Here is a 16,883-nt window from a genome sequence, read left to right on the forward strand (position 1 = left end):
AACATAAGGTGCAAAATCGTCTGATGACCATTGATTATGCGATCTAAAAGAATGCATCCTCCCTGTCAGCCGAAACCGATCAATGCGATCAGGGAAAGTGCTTGAAAATCCCTCCAATTCTCCCTATATTTGAGGTCGGATTGATGATTACCTTACTAATGGGAATTCTTGGAATACGAAGATGAAAGGGGAATCTCTCATAAAGAAGAAAGTTCATTGAGAAGAAGGATAATTTACAGATACAACTCTGAGGTAAGCACAGTGATCTGCGTAAATGATTACAAATTGAAATACAAGAGCCTACTTATCTACTGCATCTTCGCCCCTATTCTCAAGTTCCTCCACCAAGACCGCAAATTCATCATTATGTTTCAAAGGGGGTTCTTCAGGGAACGCCGCGAGATTACCATCCAAGGACGGGTCGGTCCAGTTCGTGTCGAACCCATCGGCAAACCCCTTCAGCTTCTTTATTTGAGAAATGCAGCGATTAAAACCTTCTATGAGGTAGTCAGCAGACTTAGCTTCTACAGCGGTTGTGAAGGCGGTAGATTTCATGAAATCTCGAGCTCCCTGTAACCGAGTGTCCGCTAAGGTCTTCTTATAGTTATCAGAACTCAAGTACTGGTCGCGACCTTGATTCCGGGCAACTTCGAGCTTGTGTTGATACTCTTCTGAGGAGAGGTATTCTTCTCGGCCGACCACCCGACCCGCCGAAAATCCTTCAGCCTTAGCCGACTCCACCGAAGATGCGACCTTCTGCCTGAGCTCTCTTAACTGAGCCTCAAGCTCAGACTTCTGAGCCTCGAGCTCGACCTTCTCTTTCTCACAGGTCGCTAACTTCGAGCTCTTTTCCTCGAGTAGCTTGTCAGCGACCATCTTCTCATGTCGCCAGTAATTGCACTTCAAGGACAAATGATGCCCGAAAGCTGAGACCTACATATAGCAGCAGAGAATTAGTTAAGGCAAAAACAAAAGAAGTTGATGAAGTTGGTAGAACACTACCTGTGCGAGGGAGTGAGCGAAGTTCTGCTCGACCCGAATATGCGACATGGGAGCGAGGAGAGCTTGATCGCGAGGCAGGATGGTGGATTTATACAACTCCCAGGAGTCTTGGCCAACATGGGTCTTCAGCACAGAACTTTGACCCGAGATGGCCCAGTTCGGTATCAGTTTCTCACCCTCCATGGCAGCAGGACTATATGAAGGCGATTGGAGGTCCACCTGGGTCTCTCTCCACCAGGCAGTCAATTCGTCAACTACCTTCAGATTCTCGCTCTCCGCTGAAGAATTTGCCTTGGATTTCTTTTGAGAAGGGGGATTAGGTCGCAGGGAATTACGCTTCCTCTTGGACGACTCTGAAGCGACCTGTTTCCCCTTGGATTTCTTCCGTATGAGCGGTTGAGGATCACTTTGTTCTTCGGAACCAATCGACAGATGCTCAGGAACGGGATCGTTATTTTCACTGGCGGCCTCAACGGGAGTCGGGCACGGCGAACTCAGAGAGCGAACTCCGTGCGACCTCGGCGCATTTTCTGAGGGAGCAGATGGAGTACGCTGGGAGTCTGGTCCCAATGGAGGAACTGCTCGCTTAGCCCTTTTGGCACGAACCATTCTTGCAATGCGGGCATCCATCACGACAGAATCTGCAAAGATACAAACCAGTCACCACTAAGTACCATAAATTATGAACAGAGGGAGGTAAGAGATTGATCACCTAAAGAACCCCGGGTTCGAATAGGTGCCGGACTGAGACCTGCGAGCTTCAGGGTATGCTCCGTCAAAAGCAATTTGGCTTCATATTGATACTGGGTGATAGTAACAATCAGGTCGTCATCTAACCCTACGCCGTGGACTTGGGGTACGGGTTTAGTAGTTCGCCAGTCACAAGGGAATGGCCAGACTTGGTTAGGAGGAGGTCGAAGGAAGAAAAATTTGTCTTTCCAAGAGCCCACATTGGACTTTCACTTGGTAACAAAAGAGCAGTTTGGTTTGGCAGTGAGAGAAGGAAGAATAATTTCGTAATCTAGAGGAATATAATACCTCTCTCTAATCGCGTCAGCTGTCAAGTATAATGTACTCTCAATGGTTAGCCAAGGTTTATCAGTCGATTCGCCCTCACTATGTTTTGGGGTCATCAGCGGGATTGTTGTTTTCGGGTCGCTTCTGCCTACGCTAGGAGATCCTATCTGTTTTCTACGAGCTATGGGCATTTGTGAGGTCGCAGATGAGCTGCCGGGACTACCCGAAGAACTAGCAGATGAACTACCAGAACTACTCGATGAACTACCAGAGCTACTCGATGAACTACCAGATGAGCTACTAGAACTACTAGGCTTGGAAGACATAATATTAAAAGGAGGTCGCTCGGAAGTACCTGGCTAGAAGGCAGGTCGCAGCTGGAAAAGGCAGGTCGCGCGAGAAACGATTGAGATTGATAGTGAAGAGCAGAGCAGCAGTCGACCCCCCTATATTTATAGGGGTAAATTTATGGAGATTCGTGTCGAAGACAACGGTCGGATATCGAGATAGGCGGTGATGATCTAAAGGACGAGATCGATGGACCATTCGACTTTCCTTAGCGTGCTACTCACACTAAGAAGATGGACCATTCGACTTTCCTTAGCGTGCTACTCACACTAAGAAAAGTAGGGGAGTAATGATGGGGGTAAACCCTATTCTCTCATAAAAAGACAACTTTGCCCCTGATGGGCCCAAAATCGCAAGCTTGCCAGCATGACCCGTGCCACTTTTACCGGGTCGGGTCGCGACCCGACCCGACGACCTGAGACACGTGGCGCGCGCATAGCGGATCGATAGACCCCCAGGTTCTCTATAAATACCTCACAGTCAGTGCATTAAAGGTACGTCGTCTTGACCGCATCTTACCTTCAGGTCGCTTCAGCTCGCTATTTTCCTAAGCGATCCCATATTTCGACCTCAACCAAACACTGACTTGAGCATCGGAGGGCCTTAGTTGGGGGCCACCCCAGCAAGCCTAACGATCTGCTTCTTTTCTCAGGGCCCAATCACTAGTTTGGGGGAGGAGCGACCTCGAACCGCTTGGGAGATCGAACCAAGGAGGTCGCGTAGATTTCGACCCGGATCAGTGTCCAAAAAAACATATAAAACACTAAGATGAAGAAATTGATTCCTAAAGAAAAACTTAATAATGCCGAGTTTGGTTATAGCGTTAGAGCTCTGAAAATTACTTTTAAAACTCGGCTATGTTGATAGCAATGTTTGATGATTCGTATCTAAAATCAGTTTTAATCGATCATCATATTACTCATATTTGGCATTTATCTAAATCACTATGTAATAATATGCATCACACTTTTATATAATACATACACATAACAAATCTATTGTTATTCATGTACAATATTTATTCCATGGCGACGCTTGCAGGCCCTTACATTATTTGTAAGGGTTTAATGTTATTTATTTTCCTGCGATATTGAAAATGAACAAATTACCTCCATATGAAAAATAAATAACAATTTGTTCCCTAAATTTTAAAAAATGAAGTAATTTACCTTTCTGCCTAAAAAGGTAAATTGCTACATTTTGAAAAATATAAGAGGGTAAATTGTTATATTATTTTTCATAAGACGGTTGTTTGGCTATATTCTGTAACACAAGTAGGTAGATTGCAATTTACCCTTATTTGTAATGATAGACTTGTGTAGTTGTTTTTTTTTTTAATCTAATCTTTCAATTAGATAACTAGGTGGTCGGTGGTTCTGTTGTTGGTTCATTAACTACTAGTTATTCTATTTAGGTTAGTTATTTTACTTGTTGCTTACAATTCAGTATTAGTTGATTGTTTTAATCAAGAAAAGTACTCCCTCGTACTGACAACAATGAGGCTAGCTAATTTAAACGAACATATAGAATTATTTGTATATGAAATGAAACCTTATTCAGAGTTGTTTTAAAATGTAGAAGAGACTAATAAATTTGGGAGGTGCGTGTCATTAAGAATATACAAGAAAATTCAAATTGTATTAATAAACTTTATGTTAGATATAGTAAGACAAGAGTGATGTTATTTTTTAGTACAATGGTCTATTCTTGAATGGTGGTCTTAGGTATAGTAACCTCATACAAATGTGAGCGATTTCTTGGCTCTTTTCAATTTATCGTTTTAAATAAGGTTTTATTTCGCCATCTTAGACATGTTCGATTCTATTTGTCTATTTATAATATAATAAAATGAAAGTCACTCCTTTTTTGACAAAGACAACAAACTTGTTTCTACACATAATATTGCACAAATCTTGGGTATGCTTATGTTTAATGAACTTTCTTTTGATGGATTGTCATTTATTTCATGTTACAATGGATTGTATCAGGTTGAATCATTATCGATCATTGACAAGAGGAGCCCCCTCATAATGAGCTCTAATTTTTCCTAGATTGATTCGTCAATTTTAAGTTATGGTAAGAATTCAAAAAAGAAAGAAGGTATGAAAAAATATTCAAGAGATATGTGCCCAAATGTATATATACTAATATTTTGTTTATTATTATTAATATTATTATTGTTATTTTTATTGTTGTTATTATTATTATTATCATTATTGTTATTGTTATTATTATTATTATTATTCTATCTATAATCTATATAAAAGCATGAATTGCTAGATAGATTTCTTTCTTTTTTTAATTTTTCTAAATTACTCTTACATTTTTATATTGAAAGTCTTTTGTTAAGAACTTGACTTTCTACCTACACGATTCTTTCACTTCTCTTATTCTTAGTCCCAAGGCATGATTCCATTTTTCTTCATTATTTGGCTTCTCCCCCTTTTTCTCCGACCATGATTGTCTTGGATCTTCTCTCGGCTTTTGCTCCTCTAGATTGTCGCAAGAAAATCTAGTGCCATACAAAGATTAAGCTTCTACAAAATTGAGATATTTAGTTATGTAGATAGGGTCAGAAAGTTGAGAAATGTAAAAATCTAAAATAGGACGCTGACTTGACGATGAATTATTGTAACTATTTGTCTTTTCATTGTGAAACTGCCTCTTTTTGGTGCAATCTCAATGATGTTCATAATATATGTATGAACCAATGCCTCTAAAATTGCTTATTGTGGAAAGAGTACACTGTTTGATTCATTTTTTTTTTTTGCTTTTTAGTTATCAAAAGTTTTATGATTATGCACAAAGTACTATAAAATAGAAATAGTGGCTAATTTGATTTGAGGAAACGTATTTGTTGAGAAACATTATCACATGAATAACCAATGTCTCTCAGTACTTGCTTGTGCAAATGCATACTGTACTCAGAAACATGAACCTTTTAGTCTGATTGATTCTAAACCAATCTATAATGTATATAGCACTATGATATTCCATGCTAATCAAGTATAATGCAATAAATTTGAGAGAGAATCTACATATATTTCTAACAAAAAAGAATGCATGACAAATGATGGTCTTATGATAGACATGACAAAATGCATTACGATTATTAGAAATATATACAAAGAGATGTACATCAAACAATATTAAATTTCATATTCTTTCTGCAAGTGATACTTATCTTTAGGCAATCAATAAACCTTGTTCAGCTATAGCATTAATTATCTTATTTCAACGCAGCAACCATACCAGTTATTTCTATGTCGAAAAGCACAAAAAAATCAAATTATTTTCTTCTAAACTTTTTCCAAATAAATTATAGATGACATGAAAAATTTATTTTTTAATGTTCTCTGGCGATTTTTTCACATCTTCTTTGTCAATTACGTGACCAGTTCATTCTATCCCTTTTTGATTCATTTACAACACCTTGCTTTCTTTATATACCATACCATATTCACTGTACGTACAATCGCAAAACAAATTTTATGATAGGAATTAGAATAGAACACGATCGGTTAAAGAACAAAATACCACACTTATACTGAATATCAAAAATTAATTTGATGAGAAACAAACTTTATAATAAAATCAACTTCCTCAAGAATGCATGCTTTTCATCAGGTTCCTCCAATAATTGCATACATACGCTTTCAATTACATTACATGACGAAGATTGAACAATTCTTCAACATTGTCAGCTGAGTACTCTCTTTCAAGTCATCATAACGGATGCTTCTATATGATGCCATAAGTCTCTAGATCCGTTCAGTTATTCGTGTCATCCATCTAAAACATGCATATGCACTCCAATTATAGTAGCATATATGATATGATATTACCAAGAATATAATAAATCTCATAAACTCATTTAGTGTCGGCGGTGGGAAGAATGAACAAGATTATTTACTTGGTTGTTGACTTTGATGCAGTAGTTTTTCTTTGATTTTGTTACCTTTTTTCTAACAATTATAACGTCTTAGCAGCGAAAAGAAGAAAAGAATTGGAGGAAAATTATATATATATGGGTAAAAGAATAAATAAAAATAAAACGGAACTTTCTTTTGTCTTATTGGCCTTATACTTTCACTTTTTCGCTCAATTTTGGATGAAAACAAAATTAGACTCAGGAGGAGTTTCATATATATCGGGCCAATTTTACTTCCCCCTGCATTTCTTTCTCCTAACAAAATAAAAATTATTTCTTATACATCTATTTTTACTTCCACTTCTCTTATTCCTCCATTTTTCACCCCAACCAAACACACTCTTAGCTTTTGTCTTTTTTTTTCTTCTCTTTTCTTCTTGATCTGTTTTCTACTTGTATATTCTATTATCTATTTTAATTAGTAAGTACTAGTAAATTACCAAGATTTAATTTTTTATCATTGTTAAAATTATTATACTATTATTGCTAATTAGTTTGAGGATATTTAATTTCTAATACTAGAGTACTAAGTATATCTATGCTATTATTATTAGTTTAGAAGTGCAGAAATTTAATAAAAGTTTGAATATTATTTATGATTTATGAGAAATAAAATGTACTTGTTTATATTATTCTCTATGAAAATACTAATTATATAACTATATAAATTATCTTTATGCATTAGCACTGTCCTTAGCAAAGGCGCATGCCACAACGTGCGCCATGGCTCCAAGAACCCTTTGCGCCATGAGCCACTACTATGAACTCAATACCACCCAATCTCCATGCTCAAGTATGAATTTGATTATACTCCTTCAACCCTTGAAGAGCATCAAAAAGACAAATGACAAAAGTAGCTGACACTACCAGTGAACTAATGAATGGGTTCTCATAAAAACCCAACAATACATAACTGTGGGGCACAACTAATAAGTAGGATATGATGAAAAATCAATACTCACCAACACCATGGTGTTATACCAGCTCTAAGAAGTACCCTTGAAACATCATCATGGTCTTCTGAGCAAGTATAACAAATATAATTGAAAGAAAATTAACTTATTAAGTTCATTGGAAGAGTTTAACTTGAGAGATGGAAGATAAAAAAGAAATTTTATTTTATTTAAGTTGTTAGTAACTTAGTTAACCATGGTTCCCAACCTAATATACCTGGATATATCACATTCAAGGGCCAGGAAAGATTAATGTTGAAAAGTTACAATACTTGTCTATATGAAGCATGGAAGATTTGTATAACTCTACACTCAAGCACAACTTGTACATGTCTTATTTGTTTTCTTTTAAGCTTGATCCTTGGGGGGAGAAGGATCCATGTAATAAGAATCAATATTACACACTGAACTTGCACTATCTAAAAGGAATAATTCGTAATATTAAGGAGGGGAACTGCAGTAAGTAAACATTGTTCGAATAATTATTTTTTGAGTTGGCATGGCAGCCACCTGGACGATCACATATTTTCTATTGATAAGTGAGTTCGAATTCGTATGAGATCCATGTTGCTGGAAGAAACGAATTAAAAACCCTTTTATGTGTGTTCTTGAATGTATCACCTCTATGGTTGATTTACATCTTATATGTCCACACACGTTAAATCAATGGATAAACCTAAATTGATGACTCCTTTTCTTATATAAATTCCAAGAAATATTTTATAATCTCTCTAGGTTGTAATTTGTGATGATGGCTAGCAAAAAACTCGCCAGAGATTTGTTCCCCTTTAAAGAGAGTATCAGACAAGTCAAAAGGATGGGTTGACCAATAATACAAAATACATTCTACATTTCAATATACAAAAAAGAATGCATGATAAATGAATTGTAGATATAAAAGAATGCATTATCAATTTATGATCATTAGAAATATAGAAATGCATTACTACTCCTTCCACTAAACACTTTCTAGATGATTGATGGACACCATTTTCTATAAGCACAACAAACCAATGTACCAACACAAGAGCTATAGCCATCCTCATCTCCCTTAAAGTGCAGACCATTTGACTATAGGGAACAACTTTTGTCGTGAACCAACTCAATCTCTCTATCTCTCTCTTTTTTTCTTTTAACATCTCCCTTTCTCTCTTTTTCTTTAATCTCTCTCTCTCTCTCTCTTTTTAAAAACTCTCTTACTTCTATTAGTAATATTCATTTTTATCACCTGTATCCACAAGAAGAGATGTTCATAAGTTTCTCCATAGGCTAGGAAAGAACGCAATTCCAAGAAGATAGAATGACTGAAATCAATTCAAACTTTCCAATCATCATATAATTCTTTAAGTTATATATGCAAAAAATGATCCATATATAGAGAATATTGATTCACGTGATCAAATTTAAGATGCATTAAATCAGTAGGTTCAATGTCATTCTACAGCACAACAACAAAATTCTACTGCAGAATACAACGCATAATTTTGCAGAAGTCTGCTGAAGAATAAGTTGCAGCAATATAAGTTGAATTCTGCCGCAAAATACTTCTGCAAAATTCTGGAATAGCAAACAACAAACCACTGACGAATGAGTTACAAAGTAGTTTAACCAAATACCTATCTTTTGCTCGGTAAAGCTGTATAGCCTACAATGTGTTTATAGGTCTATTATGTTAGCTGATATTGTTAGTGCCAATAGATGACGGCTCAACCATATATTATTTCTGAATTAACTCAACTTCTTGTTGGTCATGAATTGCTTTAGTGTAGAAGTGGTTGGAACTTTTTGTATCATGAAGGAATCATTTAGTTATCATTAGAAGAGGAAAAAGGACAAAGGACAGAAACTTACGAATTAAAGAATACAAAGTACATTCTGGATTTTTAATATACAAGAAAGAGTGCATAATATATGATGGTATGATAGTAGACATGAAAGAATGCATTATAATTATTAAAAACCGTATAAATGCAAGACACGTGCTTTAGTAACTGCTTTCTAGATCATTGATGGAAACTGTTTGCTATAAGGAAAACAAATCAACGTACTAACACGTACCAAGACCTTAAAGACTAAGGACTCATTTACCTAGTTTAAGAAGTACACCTAAAATTTGGGAGAAAAGCAAGCATAAGCAGTATACTGGGAGACCGCATCCAGGCCCAATGTGAAAGAAAATCGAAAAGCAAGGATTCCTCTATCTTGTTTTAAGAAGTGGACCCAAAAATTTTGGGGAGCAAGAAATACAAACAGTATCTTTAGCGACATCATTCATGCCAAATATGACACAAAAACAAAAAGTAAGGACCTATCTATCCAATTCTGGAACCAAAAATTTTAATGGAAAAGATACAAGCAAAATTCTGAGAGCCAGAAATAGAGAAGACGAAGAAGGAGAAAAGCATAAGGATTATAATTGCACCCATGTTCCACAAACCCATTTTTTCACTTCTCAATATTGGGAACATTACCATGAAATAAAAGCAGACAACCAAATTCATCAAGATGAATAAAACCCATAAACCTTAAAAGAGAATAATGTCCTTCAAAGAACTAATTAACATTCACAAATCTAATTCTAAAGGTTAAAGTGTCATAAATCCATTTATTTTTGTCATCTTCATTGAGAAATAAAAAAATATTGCTTCCATCTCACGCACAAAGATACTAGACTATAATCTCATGCAGAAAAGAGTCTTACTATTGATAGATATTATAAAATCAGCATGCATCTCTCCAACCTAAGCCTTTAGAGAAGATAAAAAAATAAAAGGCAAAGAGTGGTTCTTCCCATAGTCAAACAAGATATAAAACAATAATATCAGCCAAAACAGAAAAAATGGCTCGTCCAAAAGTGTCCATACCAACTATTTCTAAACTTGACTCCCTCTTATTACAAAATTCATCTGGGAAAAAGAAAAAGGAACAAGAAGAAGAACTAGGCAAAGTTCATAGCTATAATCAACATAGATTCAATCACATACATAATTCCAGAATCCAAAACCACAAATAGAAAAAAACTCACTACAATCATATCAAATTAGAAAAGGAAAAACGGAAAAAAGAGAGAGAGAGAGAGAGAGAGAGAGATGAATCAAAATATAAATGATCGGGTTGAATCCAGGAAAATCACAAACGGGCAATTCAAAAACTCTCATACCTGAACTTGAAATAGTAAGAACTCAAAGAATCAGGACTTCGGATGAAAACGAAAACACATTGTCCGCCCACGTGTATATATTTACATATAGAAAATAGGAGCAGAAGTTAGGGTCTATGTCGCACCTTTTCACCTTGAAATTCACAATATTACTCTAATTACTCTCTCTCTCAAAAACAGCTAAGTGGAGGAGATGGTAAAACAGTGGGAGGAAGAAGAAGGAGAGGAAGTAATTTTGAGTGTTTTTAGAACATCTGGATTTCTTCTTTTTTGTTAGAGTGGGAGCGATGGTTTTGAGGGTTTTTACCGGGAGGAGGATTTGGCTTTCTTCTCTTTTAGTGGAGTGGGAGCTGGGTTTTTACCAGTGGAGGACTTGTCTTTTGGTGGAGCGGGAGCAGGGGGTTTTACTTGGAATGGGGGTTTTTATAGGTAAAAGTAATTTTGTATTTTTTTAATTATTTTTCTTTCATAAAAATTTTAGATTTATGATTAAGTGTAGAGAAATTTTGCAATTCTAATTAGGACAAATTGCATCGAAATTTTTTATTTTAAGTGCTCGTTTTTAGTTTGGTTGATTAAATAGATCAAATTTCGCTTCTGATGAAACTATGACTTTATTTATAATTATTACTTATTTTTTAAAATTAAATTTTGATGACGATCCACATAAAAATACTATTTTAATTATCAATTTATATTTTGTAATTCATTATATTCAATTTTAAGTATAAATTAGTTATGAACCCGTGCATTGCAGGTGTATATATTTTATGATTTAAAGTTATTTGATATTTAATATTGATTACTTAAATTTATTTAGATTAATTAATATTAAGATATTGAGATATTAACTGTATTATAGTTTATTGACAATTACAATTGCAAATAAATTATTTTTTTTATTAATTAACTGTTATTATGAGTATCATAATCGTAAATATAACTTATGTTTAATCCACATCAATTCAATCATTTAGGCGGAAGGTGATAAATTATAAAAAAAATTAAAGAGAAAATGAATAAATTGGAAGAGCTAATAAGGGATCTTTTTACGTATTGTTAAACTAATAAGTATAAACTTAGTCCAAACCGTCATCACAAAAGCCCAAAAACACCTCATGGTTGGCAACAACGGGCATGGATGACAAGGCAGACTTTATTTATAATTATAATTTGACCCTACAACCCTAGGGACCCTTAATAATTTTTAATAATAATATTATTCTTGGAATACCTTTCCTTAAGAAATTTTTTTTGATAAAATATATTAATGAAAAAAAGGCATAATAGGAACCTTTGAATATGAAATAATAAAATTGATAATAATGGATAGTGGGGGCATGTGTACCTTGCCATTTCCAAGGCAGGACGTGCACTTCCACTTGAAATATCAATTTACAAAAAAATCAAATCAATGTTCTCTTACACCTTAATCTAGGGGTGGCAACGAGTCGAGCTTGACAATTTTTGTTGAGTTTGAGCTTGAGCTTGAGCTCGAACTCGAGCCGATGAGCTGAACTAGAGCTCGCTATTTGCATTTGGATTTACACCACCAGAATACAATTAAAGAGCTTCATTATTTCTATTTTGACTCTTACCAACTGACCAAATTCTAAACTATTATTAAGCTTGTTGGATCTGGAGGAGAAAGACAACCATCTGAAACTGAAGTTCGCACCATATAAACTGCTACAACAGTCATGAAATTTCACAACTTTCACCCTTTCTTCAACTTGTTTTGGTTATAAAAAATAGCACCCAAACCCAAAAAAAAGAAGAATAAGTAAAATGCAACAGAGAAAGAAGGACTACCTAGAAGCCGTACTCGTTGCCGTATTCGTTGCCGACTTGCCGTCCTTGTTGCCGTGAGTTTGGGGCTAGGGTTCTAAGAGATGGGTTTGGGAAAGAAATGAGAGAGGAGTAAGAATGGAGATAGAAAGAGAAAGAGAGAAAGAAAAAGAAAGAAGAAATGAGAAAAGAGAGAGAAAGAGATGGGTTTTTTACTTTTTGTTATATTATTATTATTATTATTATTATTATTATTTTAAATCATGAGATTGAATTATCAAATTTTTACATAGATATAGTTGAAATTAATATATGTTCACAATCTGCAAAATTTATATATTTATAAATATTAGTATAACATTGATGTAACTATCATCTTATATTGTCGAACAACATGAGTTAATCGGTCATAGAAATTCAGATCAGACCCTTAGATATGATCAAACTTACAGAAAAATACATTTGGTAAACTTTTAGACTTATTTGATATACGAACGTCGAGATATCGTACTCGAAACATAAGAGTAATCAATCAAGATGGTGTATTGTTGAATCAGGCCATGTGATTTTAAATCATATCGTCTGATATGATCTAATGGACATAGTCTTGTATATATTTAAATTTCGTATGAATCGCATGCCCGAATTTTAAGATATTGCAATTACTGATTAAACTTTTTAATCTCATTATATATATAATAAAATAGTAATTAGAATTGTTCAACCATCACTATCATCATCATCATCATTATTATTATTATTGTTGTTGTTGTTGTTGCTATTCTTATTATTATTATTATTATTAGATTAATTCATAGAAATTACTAAATTTTGACATAAATTTATAAATAATAAAAAATCATAAGTGAATTACTTGTCAATTTAAAAAATATATAATGTAAAATATTTATTAAAATATAACATAAAGTTTATATATGTCGTATTAAATAATGATTTGAATTACAAAAAATATTATAATTTACTAAGTTGTTGAATAAATTTATTTTTATATAAAGATTAAATGTATAAATAAAAGTACCATAATTTATTATTATCCAAAATAAAAGATATGATATTGATTAATAATTATAATATATGGTCAATTTTGATTATAAAATTGATCAAATTAAATATATAAAAAATTAAAAAAAGCTCGCGAGCTCATGAACAGACACAATTCAGATCGAGCTCAAAATCGAGCCGGCTCGCGAGCTTACTCGACTCATCTGCCACCCCTACCCTAATCTTAATTCCTTCGGTCAGACACGCGATAGGTAAGGATTTATATTCTTAATTATTAATTGATTAGTATAATTATATTATTTAATTAATATTATTATTAAATATAATTTATATTGATTGATGTACTATTTAATTGAAATATTTTATGACTTTAATTATTTACATTTGATATAAAAATATTATAGTTAGTTAATTAAATTACTAAATTTGTTAGATTTAATTTTTACTATAGTTAATTTACTCAGTTTCGTCAAACCCATTGACTAAATGGTTAGCTATAAGTATTGGTATTTAATTAAATTCTATAGCAGCAAGAAATTGATAGAAAATTTATAAAAGTATTCGAATATTATATTTAAGAAATATTAGAAAGTTGTATTGTGAAATTATTGTATTTATGAAAAAGAAAAAATGAGAAATTTGAAATTATTTAATTTGTAATTGTTGTTAAGAATGAAAGTTATAAAATATGAGGGGTTTGAGTAAATGAATTCTTGTGAATTAATAAATAAACTATAAATATCTTTATGAAGCCTAGATTGTCTAGTTACTAAAAGGAACTAGGTCAAAAATTTATATTTCGGTAGAAAAAAATATTAAATTTTTTTTAAAAATAGTGAGAATAATATTTAATATTCTATTTAAAAACTACACTATTTTCGATATATTAATTATATGCGTTATAACCCATTATAGGATACAGGATAAAATGAAAGGACAGAATAATTGTCTATTTGTTAATTAAGTCATTGTAAGGTCGAGGTAAGTAAATGATTAGCATTATCTATATATGTTTTCATTTCTTGTGGTATTACTTTAAATAATTATGTGATTTGTGCTAAAACTTATTTATATGGAATATATGAGTAGTGGATGATTTATGAGTGATTATATTCTGATTTATATGAAATAAATGAGTGGTCGATAATTTATGAATGATTATATTGTGAACGTGAGATGGAAAAATGCATTAAAATATTCCATTGTTGGATGATATGTTGTGAGTGCTCGTAAATAAAAATATATCGATGTACGGTTTATGTTACTAGCTGCTTAGATCGGTGGAACTGAGGGAGTGATGGAATTAAACATAATTGTGGTATGAAGACCCCTTGACATTGTTGAATAGCCTATATGGCAAAATGAAAAGAAAGAGCTATGATGTGATATTAAAAGAGTTGTATGATGTAATGTGAAAAGAGCTATGATGCCATACTAAAAGTGCTATGATGCGAAATAAAATTGATGAGCCGACATGTCAAGGGGATTCATTTAAATATTATATAATGGTGAGATTGAGCTGGTAGCGAAAAACACTATATCACATTATGGTAAACAAACTAGAATAAGAGGAGTTTAATTGATTGTTATATTGTGAGTTGGCTATGTTGTGCAATAAAGTTTGTTATGTTGGGATTAAATTGATTATGATCTATATATGTTGTTCAATATGTCTTGTCTGGACTACATTTGATATACATATATGTGCCAGTTATTTGCTTACTGAGTTGCATGCTCATTCCTCTGCTAATATTTTTTAAGTATTGTTCTTTACCCATTGAGGGCTAAGTCCAAGCCTTGCATCAGGTCAGACCAATATGTAGTTTTCTCCTTACTCGGTAATAAAAATGGATATCACATTTTTAGGGTGTATGAAGTAATAAAATATGGGTGATGTATAAATATGGATATCATGTATAAACATGATTTATTCTAAGTACAATATTTAAGGGAGATGTAGTCATAGTGTCGTTAGGGGATGCTACATTTATTCCTCATAATCATTTAGACTTTTGAAATTATACAAAATGGAGAAATTGTTATTTAATAAAAACTCAAGGTTTTTTTTGAAAACTTGCTTAAGTTCGTTATGATTATCCAAGCAATGTTGCAATAAAGATTTATTAAACCGCTATAAATCAATATACATAATTTAAGTCTGAAAATAAAAATTTTCATTAACTATCATGCATCACATGCATTTAGTAGCTTATATCATTAACTCATTTAAAATTAAACATATGATTCATCACACAAAATTCAAGAAGATTTATATGATTAATAAGATTAAATAGAGCAACTCCACAATGCTATTGAAAAATCCAAATCATATTACACAATTTTAGAAGAAATTAGAGAAAGAAAACAATAATTAAAATAAAAGTAAAATATCGACTAATCACCCAAATTCTCACATAATTCAGATTTTCTTAAATTTGAAAACAAAAAATACAAAATATAATTCAAGGATTTTGATAAATAACATTAATTAATCAATGACCAAGGAATGAATGTACTAAAAGCAAGTCTATTTTAACCATATCAATTAATCTTTTAGTATCTACATCAGTCGAAAAGAAAAATTTAAATGTCTCCATCTTGGACCAGGACCCATAAAGAGAATTAGGCCAAAAGGTCAGATCTCGGTTATCATCATACCCATTGTTTGCCATGGAGTGTACCTGCAAAACAAAGAGATATACAAACACAGACATGGGTTAAAAAATTTATCCTAATTTTAGGATTTGAAGACAAGTTTTAAATTTTTTTATAGGTAAACATTTGGTTCCCTATATCCGCAGCGTTTAGCTCAGTGTATATCTTTTTTAAGTTGATTATTTCTTTTCCAACTATATCCCTTATAAAATGGTATCTAACATCAATATGCTTTGTTCTAACATGAAAAACTGAGTTTTTACAAAGTTGAATTCCTCATTGACTGTTAGAGATATTGTTATTTTTTCGTTTAGGGAACCTTTTTCATCTAATAATCCTTTTAACCAAATTGTTTCTTTAGAAGCTTCTGTAGCAGCAATATATTCAGCCTTAGTAGTAGATAATGCAACGAAATGTTGGAGTTGGGATTTTCAGCTTATGCATGAGCCACATAAAGTAAATACATATGAAGTTGTAGATTTTCTATTATCTCTGTCATTAGTATAATTAGAGTCCACATATCCAATCAACTTAAATCATAACATTTATAAAATGTTATGCCATAAGCCATAGACTCATTCAAGTATCTCGGTAGCTACTTAAGAACATCCTAATAAGGTAAACCAGCATTAGACATATACTTACTTAAGCAACTTACAGCATAAGCAATGTCAATACTAACCATCAAGAACATAACAGAACCAACTGCATTTGAATAGAGAACTTTTTTCATTTTCTTTTTATCAATTTCAGACTTAGGACTTTGTTCTTTACTTAACTGAAAGTGTGCAACTAAGGGAACACAGGTTGGCTTAGAGTTTGACATTAAAAAATTTTCTAACCCTGCTTCGATATAAGATTTTTTATTTAAGAAAATTGTTGAATCATTTCTATTTCTATTTATAGACATTCCTAGAATTTTCTTAGCATCACCTAGATTTTTGAGTAATTCCGGTATAATTTACACCTTCTTTTTCAGTAAAACCTTTATCAACCAATCTAACTT

General features: G+C 32.9%; 1 protein-coding gene across 1 annotated transcript; it reads right to left on the reverse strand.

Moving 5' to 3' along the window:
* LOC105164527 lies at positions 301-2,345 on the reverse strand. Its single transcript, XM_011083177.1, has 3 exons — positions 2,078-2,345; positions 1,003-1,643; positions 301-933 (listed from the first exon to the last, which is right to left on the reverse strand). Exons 1-3 carry the CDS (start codon positions 2,343-2,345, stop codon positions 301-303), a joined length of 1,542 nt encoding a protein of 513 aa, XP_011081479.1.

The sequence above is a fragment of the Sesamum indicum genome, linkage group LG6 (assembly GCF_000512975.1).
Source record: "Sesamum indicum cultivar Zhongzhi No. 13 linkage group LG6, S_indicum_v1.0, whole genome shotgun sequence".
Lineage (NCBI taxonomy): Eukaryota > Viridiplantae > Streptophyta > Magnoliopsida > Lamiales > Pedaliaceae > Sesamum > Sesamum indicum.